At 37.9% G+C, this 15,865-nt stretch overlaps 2 gene segments (V, D, J or C); both read left to right on the plus strand.

The window, feature by feature from the left end:
• Positions 1-1,432: 1,432 nt before the first annotated feature.
• On the plus strand, positions 1,433-6,090 carry LOC147332380 (Ig heavy chain V region 5A-like). The segment is given in 4 exon segments: positions 1,433-1,936; positions 2,892-3,048; positions 3,705-5,507; positions 5,593-6,090. Coding segments are annotated over 2 exon segments (351 nt in total).
• Positions 6,091-13,357: 7,267 nt separating this feature from the next.
• Positions 13,358-14,050, plus strand: LOC147332381 (immunoglobulin heavy variable 4-38-2-like). The segment is given in 2 exon segments: positions 13,358-13,664; positions 13,749-14,050. Coding segments are annotated over 2 exon segments (345 nt in total).
• Positions 14,051-15,865: the final 1,815 nt, after the last annotated feature.

Consider the following 15,865-nt stretch of genomic DNA (forward strand, 5'->3'; position numbering starts at 1 on the left):
AAAGCATTAAAAGTTGTTATTATTAGATAAATACAGGCCAACCCACATCCACAGCGCTGGGATCAGCAGCCCATGTGATACCAAAAATGCAAAATGTTAGCTTTTAAAACTGGTTGCATTTTAGTCTATTATTACAAGATTTGAGAACTAAAATCTTTGGCAAATTGATAAGAAAATATGGATGTGGTGCACATGCAAACTGATATGAGAAATTTAAATGTGCACTTTGTTTCTCTTACTGGCATAACCACACCTCACACCTGCTGTTTGTGATTCTCCGTTGCTCTTTGCATTCTTTCACTTCTGTGTTTTGGTACTTTTTTGAGACCTGGTTGTTACTCAATGCTTCCGCTTGCTGCTTGCCCTGATCACTCTGTCTTATCATGCATAACAACTGTGCAACAGACTTCCTGCCATATTTTCGCCTTGCTGAACAACACTAAACAATGTAAAAGTACAACTCTAACATAACTTAATGACAACTGAAATTGAAGAGTTCTGCATTTACCAGAATCTGAAGGTATGTATAACTTAGATAAGATTAATGTTTTTCCTTGTTGTGTTCACACATGATATTTATAATGAGTTATGTAAATCAAACTAATCTCTTCTTTATTTCAGTGCCATGGATTGTGTCGCCAAACATCACATTGTACCCAGTCTCAGAAGGGGAATTTGGAATCTCACCAGTAAGGCTCATCTGCTAAATGGCTTTTTTCCAGACAACCTGGCTTTGGAGTGGTTTTAGGACAAATCACCACTGAGTCAAAACAGGAAGCCAAGCAGAACGAAGCTAGAAAGTGAAGGGACAGAGCAGAAAACCTTCAGCCTGAGCAGCAAACTCTCAGTGTGGGGACAAGGATCAACTTTTACCTGCAAAGCTAATCACAATTATACTGAATATAAGAAGACAATGAGCATTTGTCACAGTGAGTATGTACAGCTACTGTCTCAAAGCCCATATTCAACATGCACATTTGCAGGAATATGTAAAGCAAATTAAAAACAGTCTTAAGATAAAGCTTATTAATTAGCATGTTTTTTCTTTAATTCCACAGACATTCACCTTCCATTCATGTGGAGATTCCCAAGTTTAAGACTTTAGCGTCAGACTCTAATGTGCAAGGAACATGTTGGGTCCACACTCATTTTGATGCCATGATCTCCTGGCTGATTAATGGAGCGCCACAAACAGCTAATAAGAGTAAAACACAACTCTTATTATAAGTATAAAAAAGATTTTGAGTTGGCGGAAGCAAGTAAAGCATTTAACATGCAGAGGAGAGCAAACGTGTGTCACATCTGCTGAGAAGACTATAAATATTGCAGGTAAGATGATATTAAGATTACAGGAAATTCAGGCATCTTATGACCAAAGAGGACCTAAATAATATTTTTGCTTTTTTTTTTTAATTGTCCTCCAGTTCAAACTCCATAGAAATCAGGATCTTGCCCAGATCTGCTGAAGGGAAAAACTGTCCTCATGTGACCTCTACATCACCTTACAAGTCAATGGTGATTAAAGTAAAAAAAAAAAAAAAAAAAAGATTTTCCTGAAGGCTGAAGACGCTGGCCTCCTTTTAATCAGTAGTTAATTCACAGTCCCTCAGAAGTCCCGGAAAAAAGACAGAAAGTTTACCTGCAAAGTCAATAAGTTTATAGTCAAACTCTACCAGCTATATTTTTGGTAACAAGCTACTCTTGCTTCCCTTTTAGGCAGCTGATTTAACTTTGTTGATTTATACTTTAATAGTTTCTGTTAAATAGATTAATTGATGCCCTGATTTGTTTCACTTTAGTGGAGCTTCTTCTGGTCCAAAGTACTAAAAATCAAGAATGTGGGATACTGTTTTCCGTGATTTGAACAGCCCAGCGCGCGCTCCCGACACAGGGAAAACCAATTCTGCAGGGGAGACCTACCTTGGCACTTGTGCAGGTGAAACCAAAGGGAAGATATGCTTCACCCTCATTGTTTTTTTTTATCATCACCACCTTATATGGTATCATAGTTACATTGATTAAGATAAGTGCCTGTCATTTGATTGTTTAAAAGTAAGATTCCAGTCCAATTTTTAAATTATACTGGGCATTTTTACTATAATAATAATAATAATAATAATAATAATAATAAACACCATGTTTATCCTTCAGAAAATTGCTTCGTGCTCCAAGATATTGTAATTCTCAGATTTTCCACAAGAGTGAGACAAAGCTCCATGTGCAGAAGCAGCAATATAGTTTCCACCTCTAAGTAAAAAAAAAAAACTACTAATGTTGTGATTTTAAGATGCCGATAAATGTGTTAGTATGCCAGTGGTGTTATGAAGAGGTGCAGTCATTTGAAAGCACAAAGACTGTTGTTGTAACTCTTCTTCTTTGCAAACATATGTAGTGTCCTTGTAAATCTGTACACTCCCTGTCTTTGAATGAAATGCATTTGTGTACTTTGGGGGTTTACAGGAATTCACAACTGGCAGGGAGAGCACTAAACACACTAAAGCTTACTATTGGCAACCTCTGAAGTGATCTGTTGTGCATTCAGACTATCCCATATTTTCACGTTAACAAAAACACATTTATTAACATTGGAAATATCAGTATTTAATACACTACCAGGACACACCTTCTCATTTATTATTCACATTGTAGATTCTCACTGAAGGCATCATAACTATGAATGAACACATATGAATGACCTGACGTCCTGCCTCGTCCTTGCCATAGCATTTGTGCTGTACCTCATCGATTGCTTTTTTGCTTCCCCCGAGTTCCTGTGCTGCTCACTATTTCACCATGTACCAGGACACACTGATTGATGGTGAGTTAATGATACTTAACATTTTATCTGTCTCACTCGTTCCTCTCTGTTATCATCTCATCAAATGTTACAGGTCAGAGTATGGAGTCCATTCCTTCCAGTCAGAGAAAAGGCCTGGGGAGACTCTCAGTTTCTCCTGTAGAGGATCAGGCTTCAGTTTTCATTGCTGTGTTATCTGGTCTTATCTGATCTGGGACAGAGAACCTGCAGGAAAACCACTGGAATTGATTGTGAGCGGCTTTTTCAACTTCCAGCAGAAATAGTTATGCAAGCAGCTTGAGAGGACGTGTAGAAATCAGCAGAGATGACAGCAACAGCATGGTGTATTTGATTTGGTTTGATTCCAATTTGAGGCCAGAGGATTCTGCTATTTATTACTGTGCTAAAGAGAAACACAGTGGTTAAAGCAGCTGAAGAGGCTTTACAAAAACAGCCTGCCATCTACTTTTAGAAGATCCCAAAGGAAGCAGTTGTTCCTCAAAAACAGGGACACCGGCTGATGAGATAATTGTAAGAAATTTCTTTAATAAAAGAGATGATAATGGTAATAAGAAACATTATTTAGAAAAAAAGCAAATATTGAAAATAATGGACATGGATAAAAAAAAAAAAGATTGCCACCTATCAGACATTTATTAAAACAACAGAAGCTCCCATGCTATCACCTTGAGTACCAACCTGTTGTCTGTAGCTCTGCTGCTGCTGGATCCTGTGACTCTCACTGAAGTCGAGACACTAACAGCAAGATCACAGCACATTAAGTGTTACTGTTATTACAGTGATATTCAATGTTTTTTCAAAAACATTTAAATGTGAAAAGTTGTCACAGCTTGCCTCGTTTTTTTTTTTTCTTTTCTTTTTCTTTTCTCTTTTTTCTTTTTTTCAGCAGTGTTTCCCAAATATTACAGTAAAGACGTCATCATCACCATCACATCATCATCTACGATCAGTTACGCAGCTGTGTAGAGCTCCTTCCCAAAACCATCATTATGGACCCTTTGTTTATGTCAAGAAAGGCTTTGCTGATCGACAGAATTACACAATAAACCATCAAGAAAGTGATAAGATGAACACCGAGTGCTACATGTCTATAATAAAACAAATGGACTGATGATGAACCCAATTATGATCCTCTGATTTAATCATTCAGTCATTTTAATTAATTGGCTATCGCTACAACCATCATTAAGCCCAACAGATAATACCTACTTAAGTGCGTCTTCTGGTTGACGTGGGTGTCACATTATCTTTTTTTCCTACCTGCTGAATCACAGTGGCAGATTGTTAAGACAGAGCTCGCGGTCCTCAGTACTTAATTACAACGTGATACTCCAGGTTTGTGCTGCAGACAGAAAGTCAGCACAGCGTCTGCTGCTTCACGTTGTCTGTATGGAGGAGAGTAATTGTGAACAAAGTGCCAGGGGGCTGAACTCTATCAAATTTATTGACTGCCTCTCACTGTTGCATGACAATAACCCTTCTCTGGAGTAACCCACCTGCCCGCCCTCATTGCTCTGCTGGCAGTTCTAGAGGTTAAGGCCACAACAAACCACTGATTTACTGGGCCCCAGAACAAATGGGAGCAAGCACCAAGGGGGTTTCAAAGTAGCCTGCAATATTCGATTTCTTCTGCCTCCCCGTTCCAGGCCACTGACTTTTCAGAATAAGCAGATATTCTCTAACCTCAAGGCTAAAAGCAAGGCATATGAAGTCAGCCGACTACAAGAGCCTTTAATGAGCAGATATACTGTTTGTTAGGTAAATTTCCCGGATATTTTGTTTCACTTGTGCCAGCTTCGGGCAGAAATCTCTCAACTTGTTCCTGCTGTAGCAAACGGTCTCTCCAGGGCTTATCAGGCGGGTGCAGATGAGGAGCACTGTGGTCTGGAGAAGATTCTAATCTGTCTTCTCTACTGTGCTGAAGCAGATACATGCTGTGGGTTTGTGTATGATGTGTTGGGAGAGATGTGTGTATATGAGGACTACTTAAAGGGACGCCAACAGAACGTACGAGTTGGAGAGAAAGGATCTAGCCACGACACAGTCAGCAAAACTAGTTTTCATCAAAAGGCTTTCCTTTCTGTCACATATGGGCTGTTTTAGTGTTGGCAAATATTACTGTCATTTCAGAGTGGATTAAAAAAGCACCTCCTATTTCAACTTTTTCTTTGGCAATGTAAGCAGTTTTACCTTTTTATGAGTCAAATAAGGTAGAATTGGAGAAGCTGTCTCAGCTTGCCTTGTTAAATGTGCACTCACTAAATGTGCAACTCACTGAATACTGAAAACAACAGAACTGAAAAAAAGGGAACTTTTTTGGCACGGGTCTAACTGTATATCTTTGTGATTTTAGAATAAGATTTGAAATGTCAGTTTTATCTTTTATTTCCTGTTTATGTTTATTTTCTGTTTTTCTGTTTATTTTTTTAAAACAAGAAATGAATTAAAGAATGTCTGAACTGATTTGACAAAACCACTTTTTTTTTTTTTTACAATTCTTTATATCTCTTCAGATCTCTTATAATCTGTCAGCATCCATCTATATGCAAAGCAAACCACCTGATAGTCGACTATAAAGACTTGAAATCATGCCACCCGTTAAAACAGAAGAAGAAAGGTTCCCATCAGATTATCTTGAGTACCAAAATGTTCTCTGTGGCTCTGCTGCTCCTGCTGGCTGCTGGATCCTGTGAGTCTCACTGATAAAAAATCACTGACAGAATGATCACAGCATACTGACTGTTACTGTTAAATAAAACATGTTTTCTCCACAGGTGTGAAGTGTGAACAGCTGACACAGCCAGAGTTTGTGACTGTGCAGCCAGGTCAGCGTCTGACCATCACCTGTCAGGTCTCTTATTCTCTAAGCAGCTGGAGGACAGCTTGGATCAGACAGCCTGCAGGGAAAGGACTGGAGTGGATTGGAGGTGCACATTATGGACACAACACATACTACAAAGATTCACTAAAGAACAAATTCACCATCAACTTAGACACTTCAAGCAAGACAGTGACTCTAAATGGACAGAATATGCAGCCTGGAGACACTGCTGTGTATTACTGTGCCAGAGGGTCACAGTAATACAAAACATCAGTGGAGCTGAACACAAACCCCTCAGAGCTTCAACATGTGTAACATCCTCCACCAGTACAGGAGCCCCCAGACTACAGAACACTGTTATCTGCTGCATGTCTCTGTTTAGCACTGGAGATTGACATGATAATATATATTTTTTGAAGTTATAGTTATGAATAAAGTTTTACATTTTCAACCTTAGTAACTTGCTCAATTTGACATTTTTTTCTGTAATTAAGTGACAATAATATATTTTGATACTCATTTATATGATAAGTTTTTCCAGCTAAACCTTTGTGTTAAACCACCTGTAATGAAGGTTAGAATTGGTTGGTTTTCATTATTTGCAAAACTAAAATAATACAAATATGTAATGATCACTAAGCAGGCAGGACTCATGCTAAAGTTCACTGAATTTATTTAAAGTGAATTAAAATACAAACTAAACCTTGGCACTAATGAAGGTCCCAGTAGGACAGGGCTGACTTTTCCACAAATCCACACTGATACAGATTCTCTCATAAAAACACCAAATAGCTCTCCTCTCCTTAGCAGCAATTTTGAGAAGGACAAAGGTCTAGGAGCCAAGTTTTGCTAACCGATGCAATGCAATGATCCAGCAAAGACTGATGATCTGACGTTACATCAAGTAGTGGCTGCAGAGAAGTACATGAGGGACAGGTGTGTGCACGGATAACCTGAGATGTGTCCCACCTCCACACAAAAGCAGCACAAAGGATAGAAAGAGAGAAAATAGAGCGAACTGAGGACAAAGCAATATTCATGAAATATGCACATTATCTAAGTCATCACAGGGGTAGATGTGAGAAGCCTACTGTTTATTGTTTAAGATAAGATAAGATAAGATAAGGTAAGATAAGACTTTATTGATCCCACAACGGGGAAATTTTTGCGTCACCTCAGCTCAGGTACAGATATCAGAAGGAAATACAAAAATACAAATAAGTACAATCAATGAAAAAAAGTAAGATAATACACTATATACAATGGTAGCATACACAGTATGTGATTATGGATATAGTTGGAAATATGGAAGACATAAACTATATAGCTTGATATAGCTATTGTACCACTACTATTCCTATTTATAGACATGTACACATACACATGTACACACTTAATATACATATGTATACATATACATACATATATACCTGCACATGTCCATACACATGGAAGGTCCATTATGCATGAAGTGGTGACCGTGGATGTTCACAGTGTCCAGTGACTTATGACATCGTGATTGAGGAGTTATAGAGTCTAACTGCTGTTGGGATGAATGATCTGCGAAAGCGCTCCTTCCTGCAGCGAGGGTGTTTCAGTCTCTGACTAAAGGAGCTGCTCAGCCCACTCACATACTCATGCAGTGGGTGATGTGGGTTGTTCATGATGGATGTCAGCTTTACTAACATCCTCCCCTCACCAAAGTTTAGTCAAAGTTTTACAAATAAAAACATGTTTTTAATTTAATTTAAAAAAAACTATAAAATATACAGTAAAATTATATCTGTCACTTCCCATATATTTGTCCTCCCATTGATATCCTGATATTAATCTTCAGGCTTTGCAGTTTGCATGTTTTCTCTGTTTCAATCATCAGAAAAGATGCAAAAGTTAATGACCCTGTGTTTCTGGCTGCCTGGAAATTAGGTTGGGCCATCTGGCTTTTTAAAAGAAATCTTAAGGGCACTTCAGATACAATGTGACGACAGCACTGCTGTGCCCAGAAACCCATTATGTCCAGTGGCTTGCTCCTCATCAGGAATGACAGGGACCGGCTGAAGATCATAGCAGAAAAAACCCCAAAATAAATTATGTGCTACATGCTGAACAGGGCAGCCAGTGCAACAAACATTTCAGGTCATTTACTCAAACTAGCAGTCTGGGCAGCACGCTCTACTTTTTATAGAAAGCTATTATAACATATCATTCTATTCATCTGTTAGTTGCTAAAAATATTTACTAAGTTCTTTATATACTGCTGAGTTTACTTCGTAGGAGGAGTCTATGTAAAACTGATACCTTCAGTAGATTTATATATCTTGGTACTCAATCTACCAGAGACACTGCAGACTAGACAAAGACATTTGACCTTAACAATGATCAGAAAAGTTTATTTTGCTATTTTACTGATTTCGTTTTTTTTCTTGACTGGTAAGGACGTTTTTTACATTTTTTGTTCAAATTAATTGTTATGAAGTAAACTTTTTGGAATAATAAGCCATTAACATTTCTGTAGGTTCTGAGGGTCAAACACTGACTGAGTCTGAATCAGTGATTAAAAGGCCTGGAGACTCCCACAGACTGACCTGTACATACTCAGGGTTCAGTGGTGATGACCGTTATGCTTGGATCAGACAGGCTGCTGGAAAAGGACTAGAATGGATTGCTTGGATCCGATATGATGGTGGTAGCATCTACTACTCTCAGTCATTCAGAGGCCGGTTTACCATCTCCAGAGACAACAGCAGAAAGCAGGTGTATCTGCAGATGAACAGCCTGACAACTGAGGATTCTGCTGTTTATTATTGTGCTCGAGAGCCACAGTGATACAAGAGGAAGAAACTCTGTACAAAAACTCAGCACATCACAAAAGGAACAGTTTACTTTCTTCTGTTCACATTTATAGTAATGAACTGCAGTTCAATCTCATTAACACAAGAAGAAACAACAAAGGCACAAGAATCTCCAAAATATTTAACAATATCTGTTGGGATTAGTCATCAATTTGATCATCTATTTCAAATATTTACTATAAATTGCATTCAGCATCTTGTTTAGTTTTCAGACCACATGCATTAATCTTTAATAGTATCTTTCTTAAACATACACTTATTTATCATTACTTATTGCTGCCTGCAGGGAAAGGACTGGTATGGATCTGAATATAATCCTGGTGATTCATTCAGCAAAGATTTAGCAAAAATAAGTTTAGCCTCAACTTAGACTCTTCCAGCAAAGCACTGACTGCAATGGACAGATTGTGCAGACTGAAGACACTGCTGTGTATTACTGTGGAAGAGAACCACAGCATCAAAACATCCGTAGAGTTGAACAAAAACCCCTCAGTGCCTAAACAGTTATAACATGAAGCCACCAGAGGAGGAGCCCTCAGACCACTGATGAATTTAAGATATTACATTATTCAAGTGATTTTATCATGTAACTCAATGTGAGTTACATAATGCTAGAAGAATGACTGATGTGAAAATACGTGAGTCAGTAGATATTCCTTTATTATATTTCACTTTGACATCTACAAACTAAAACTCTGCACAGATACTTTGGGGCTACTGTGTTTACCTCTGATTGTTATTAAATAAGCAAACTCAGAATATGTCTGAGGGTGTTTTTATTGTTGTTGTTATTGTTTACTAGCTGTCAGAAATCCCATTTAAAGATAATTTTAACAGACTTTGCACTGTTTAGAAAACAGGTTAAATAACATAGTTAAGACTAAAATTATTGACATTTTAACAAGTTTATTGTACCTTTGCTGTTACACCCTATCTTGATTGTGATGATCCATTTATAAGCAGTATGTTTGTCACTGTTATGTTGTCATGTTATATTACAGTCATAGCTGGACTGGCCATCGGGCATACTGGCGATTTTTTGTTTTTATGGGCCGATGGATTTTTTTTTTTAGGAAGGGTATATATAATGAAAGGTGTTGGATTGGCCAATTGGTCATGATCGACTCTGGGCTGGACCAATTACAGCCGAGGAGGCTGGATGCACCCTCCCCCTTGTTTAGCAATCACGTGATTTTCGCGCATTGCATGCCGGGAACTCGTGGCAAAACAATTCAAGTACCGCATCAAATGCATTTGCAGCACCGCAAAACGTTCATTCTCCGGTTCCAATACCTTCTTGTTTTTTCTTTGCCGCACAAAAAAGGAATGTACAAAACAAAAGGAGAACAATGCCGTACAAAGACAGACTCGACGAAAAGACAAAGAAAAGATACGAGGAAAAAATCCAAGGAGTGAAAGGGTCAGACCCTTACGAGCACACAGAGTGGACAAAAGACGTCAGTGTGCTGCCCAACTTTCACCACGCTCAGATTTATAATTATACGGTTCTTGGAGTGAGTGCATGCACTCTTGAAGTTTAGTAACTTCAGGTCACTGCAACAAGCCCAGGTACAGTTTACCGATGGATGGGTACAGGACCTTGAAATGCACCGTGTAGAACGAAAGACCATCGTACGAACAAAGGTAAGTTTACCAGTCTCACAAATCGTTGTCATAAATACACATTCGTTAACCGTTTATTAATATAACCTTTGAGCTCAATGGTAATTAATTAGTAGTGGAAATAATTTCTGGTTGCATTACAGAAATGTAGCAGTGACAATAATATTGTATGCTGTAATCGCACTGGACAATTAGTGATACAAAAAAACTGTTTTCTCCTGTGAATAAACGTATATGGTTTTGTCAATGTACCATGGTAATAACAGAAGCGAAACGCAATATTGTGTCAGGACAATTCACTATTTATGCACAATAAATAAAGGAGCATAGCGTGACAATTTCTGTTCAGCGCAAGACTTGCTTGTAACCTATATCACCAATTATGTTAAGAAAAATGACGTATTAACTACTACAAAGCTCTGACCTTTGTGGGAATGCTTGGAGCAGACTAACATGTGAGCTGGAGTGTTCTGAGACGTTATATTTGGTATATCCAGACCATCCGTCGGCTCTTACTTCGGAAACATGGCTTAAAAAAATTCTCTTCAACAACGTAATCCGATAAAAAAAAAAAAGATCTCTTTACCCGTCGGCTTCCCGTGGCTGTCATGCGACCGGCTATTGCAGTTAATAATACAACAGCTTCTTGCCATTTTTTGGGGTTTTTTTTTATCACTGTGTAACTGAGTTTAATTGAACGCCTGCGTGCGCTAGTACCTCTTGCCACAAGTTCCCAGAATCCTTTGCGGTTTTACCCCTGAATGACGTCACATTTTCAATCTTTATCCTGGTGGGCCGGTCTCTAGTCAAAATGCCCGGGCCGATTTTTTGTCCCAGTCCAGCCCTGATTACAGTTCAAACAAGTGTGTATCACATGCCTGTAGTGTGAAGTGGAAGTCTAGTTGTGTAATTATGCAATATTGAGAAAATATAGATGTTTGTTTAAAGAACAGTTTTTGTTTCTTGTTTTGGCGCTTTTAACATTTTAGATATTTTTAGTAAAATTTTAAAGATTTTCAAAATGCACATATCATTGACAGTCGCTGAGAGCAGGTTAACCAGCGAATATTTATAAGAGTAATTTGATTAAATGACAAACAGTTTAAACTGTTTAAATCTAAACATAAAAATAAACACTGTGTGATAAATTAAGATCTGATAACTGTAAAGATTTCAGGAACTGAAAATATAACTTTATTGCATGCAACCAATGTACATATTTTTTCATGTTCTTGATAACTTGATAGCAGAGGATTTTATTGTTTATTACTGTGCTGGAGACTCACAGCGTCACAGGAGTGAGAAACACCATTTTCTCACAGAAGTTACAGAGATTACATTTAACTCATCAACATACTGGACGATTCAGAAAAGCTGCTTTACTGGAAGATTGTTTTTGTGAAGACTGTCTTCTCCAGTTTTACATTAAATATTTTGTCTGTCCATGTGTACATGCAAATGTGACTATTTTCATCGGCCTTGTCTAAACAGAGTTTTTAAGGAATGAAAAACACATCAAACTTTATATTTGTGTTATAAATAATATTTTTATTGGAATTATCTCCATTTTTAAATTGTTAATACTGATTGCCACAGTGTGATCTCTTATAATCTGTCAGCATACATCTATGTGTAAAGCAAACGTCCTGACACTCTGCTATAAAGACTTGAAATCATGGTGTCAGTTAAAGCAGAAGAAAAGTTCTCATCAGATTAACTTGAGTACCAAAATGTTCTCTGTGGCTCTGCTGCTCCTGCTGGCTGCTGGATCCTGTGGGTCTCACTGGAAAAAATCACTGACAGAATGATCACAGCATACTGACTGTTACTGTCACATAAAACATGTTTTCTCTACAGGTGTGAAGTGTGAGCAGCTGACACAGCCAGCCTCTGTAAATGTGCAGCCAGGTCAGCATCTGACCATCACCTGTCAGGTGTCTTATTCTTTTAGCAGCTATTGGACAGCTTGGATCAGACAGCCTGCAGGGAAAGGACTGGAGTGGATTGGGGTGAAAAGTACTGGGAGCTCTCACTATAAAGATTCACTAAAGAGCAAGTTCAGCATTGACTTGGACACTTCAAGCAACACAGTGACTGTAAATGGACAGAATATAGAGCCTGAAGACACTGCTGTATTACTGTGCCAGAGAGTCACAGTAACACATAACATCAGCAGACCTGAACAAAAGCCCCTCACTGCATGCACACATTTGAAACATGAAGCCACCGGAGGAGGAGCTCCAAGACCAATAATGAATTGAAGGGTCTATTTACTCAAAACAAAAAAAGAAAAAAATTTGGAAATTCCTTATTGTGTTGCCATTCTTGATCGAGGTAGTCGTAGCAACAAACATTTTATTTATTTTGTTTTATTATTTGTTATGAAAAACAAATTTTACAATCTAATGATACAGTAATTTTCTTTTCCTTCAGATTCAATGCAATACAAAAACAGAATAGAAAAATGATTCAAAAGAATCTGTGCTATTTTATATAAATGCAAACTGTGTTCTGTTATGTTGTGTATTTATGGAGTCTGCAGCAGAGAGACCCTACAGTAAATGGACAGAATATTCAGCCCGAATACACTGCTGTGTATTACAGGGCCACAGTCACATTCACAGAAAGAAAAATCTCTAAGACTCTAATAAATTCCTGTTGTTTCTGTTTATTTTTTAAAACTCCTTAGCAAGAACCTTTTTGTGAGTTTGTAAGTATTGATAAAGCTCTGAAATAAAAGGCCTGTACATGAAACTGAATTCACTGATCAATGTTGTTATAAACTGATTAATTTATGACATAAAATACTTTTGTTTAAAAAATATTTTGGTTTGCGAGCTTGTATTTATTTATTATATTGTACACTTTAATCTATAAACCAATAAGTTGTGCAAAGTACTTGTTTATATACAGAGATATAGAACATAACATTTACATGTACATTAAATATTATAACATTTTTTTAAATGACAAAAAGTGTTTTTTTCTTTCAATTTTATTAGCAATCAAATCAGACTTTGTCATGTTGTATGGATTCAACGTACAGAGTCAAGCAAGGTCGTAACTACTGAAGTTCTCCTCTTCCTCTAATATTGATGTCTGCACTGTAGACTGGGCAGAGACAAATGGCCTAAACAATGATCAGAAATTATATTTGGCTTGCTTTTCTCATTCTTATTCCAGCAGCCAAAAGGCAAAGAGGCAGAGTTCACCCTGGAGAGGTCAATAATCTGTCACGGGGCAAGTTGTAATTCTCCTTTTAAAATTCAGGTTTTGATGAATGAAATACCCTTCAACCTCAGAGTTATTTTTTAAGATTGTTTTTGTTTTTCTTCTTTTAAAAATGTTAAAAACACAGTCTTTATTACTGCTTGAACAATCAATGTATCTCTAATCATGTATCAGCGTCTATCTGTATGCAAAGTAAGCTCCCCCACAGACTTGATATAATGCTGCAGGTTGCAAAAGAAGAATAGAAGCTCCTGGAAGATCACCTTCAGCACCAACATGTTCTCTGTAGCTCTGCTGCTGCTGCTGGCTGCTGGATCCTGTGAGTCTTACTGAACACAAACACTGACAGCATGAAAACTACACACTTTTAATTTGACTGCATTCAATGCGTTTTTTTCCACAGGTGTAAACTGTGAGCAGCTGACACAGTCACCCTCTGTTATACTGCAGCCAGGTCAGCGCCTGACCATCACCTGTCAGGTCTCTTATTCTCTTGGCTACTGGACAGCTTGGATCAGACAGCCTGCAGGGAAAGGACTGGAGTGGATTGGGATGAAATATACTGGGAGCTCTTACTATAAAGATTCACTAAAGAGCAAGTTCAGCATTGACTTGGACACATCAAGCAAGACAGTGACTCTAAATGGACAGAACATGCAGCCTGAAGACTCTGCTGTGTATTACTGTGCCAGAGAGTCACAGTAACACAAACTGTTAAGACCCCTGAACAAAAACCTCTCAGGGCCTGAACAACTGTAGCATGAAGCCACCAGAGGAGGAGCTCTAAGACCATGAATGAATTTAAGATGTTTTTCTAAGAAACTTACTCTTGTTGTGGTCTCATAACTGTTTAAATATGGTGGGTTTAAATGATGAGTAACAAACACTTGAATAAAATAATTGGGTGAACAAAACTTAAAGACTCCTTGTCTTTACTTCTGTTATTCAAGGTAATCAATAATTAATCAATGCTCAGATATAATGTGAGATTATAGCAACAGCTACCGTATAGTCCAATCACATCACATAAATTGCATTAAGCGGCCATTTTATTAGGTGTTTTAGAAACTGCTGATCTGCCATGAATGGTCTGAAAAAGAGAAAATATTCAGTGAGTGGCAGGAGAAAAGGCCTCGCTGATGTCAGAGATCAGAGGAACATTTCCAGACATCTTTGAGCCGAAATCAACAGTAACTCAAATAACCACTCAATACAACCAAGATATGCAGAAGAACATCTGAACCTTTCAGCAGATGAGCAACAGCAGAAGATTTGTTGCAGTTAAACCTGTTCTGAGAACATCTGTTTATATTTGCTTTCAATTGAAGAGCAATTTCACTGCTGCTGTTGACTGTGTGTTATTGTATATAGTCTCTCATACATATTTGAAAATAGTTTGAAGTAATTTGACTGAAAACATTAAAAATTCTGGAGAGGAAAGTGAGAGCTCTAGAGTTCTAACTGATAAAAGTACAGCTGTTTTGATGAGTTGTGCGAGCAGTATGAACAGAAACAAAAGGAGTGTGTATAAAAGCACTCTGATGTTACTACTACTAATAAAGACTATTGAGAATGTTTTTGTTCTTTTCTGGGTCAAATGTGACTGTAATGGCTATCTTTGTTTCTTCTTGGAGTTCTCTATTTCTCTTATATCTAAAATAAGAGTCTGGATGGACAAGAGGCTGTGCAACAAAACCATCGCGTCGCGCCGCCATTCGCTTGTTTTATTTCTCACAAACCTTTCACAACAAAAGCACCATATCCTTTTCAGGCTTTTCAAAATAAAACATGTAATAACTATAAATGGCGCTAACATTCCGGCCCCTAATTGTTACTGCTAAGGCATAACAATTACATATTAACACCATAAAGCGTCATTTAATATCAACACTCAGAATCTAACTGGCTTAACCAAACATTATATGAAACATAAGTCATATGTGTTGAACATATATCTGTTACACATGAGGCTGAGATTCAAACTGTTGCCTCCATTTCAAGCAACAAACATAACTTGTCGATAGGCCTCTCCAAAACGCTAGTTTTGGTTTTGACAAACACACGTCTGACAAGTCCATGTGAGTCTGGAACTGTTCTCTCAACCTTTCCCATTAACCAGGAACTTCTTGGTGCGCTGTCATCAACTATGAGAACAACATCTCCTGGTCTCAGATTTCTCCTAGTCACTAACCACTTCTGTCTTTCTTGTAGAAGCGGCAAATACTCTTTAGTCCAACGCTTCCAAAAAATGTCTGACAGGTACTGCACCTGTCTCCACCTTTTTTTTGCATACAAGTCCTCTCTTTGAAACAATCCAGGTGGCAGTACTGGCTGCCCTTTAAGAAGAAGTAGATGATTAGGTGTAAGTGCGTCTAAATCATTGGGGTCATTAGACGCTCTTGTTATTGGCCTGCCGTTGACAATTGCTTCAACTTCACATAGCAATGTCCGCAAGCATTCATCATGCAGAGGTTGCTGCTTTAGGATCTTCTATGTGTATTGCTCTAACAGCAAGACATG

The sequence above is a fragment of the Aulonocara sp. 'chitande type north' Nkhata Bay genome, linkage group LG4, assembly GCF_057382095.1.
Source record: "Aulonocara sp. 'chitande type north' Nkhata Bay isolate Kocher_YH1m ecotype deep benthic linkage group LG4, A_spYH_male_GT1.1, whole genome shotgun sequence".
In the NCBI taxonomy this organism is placed as follows: Eukaryota; Metazoa; Chordata; class Actinopteri; order Cichliformes; family Cichlidae; genus Aulonocara; species Aulonocara sp. 'chitande type north' Nkhata Bay.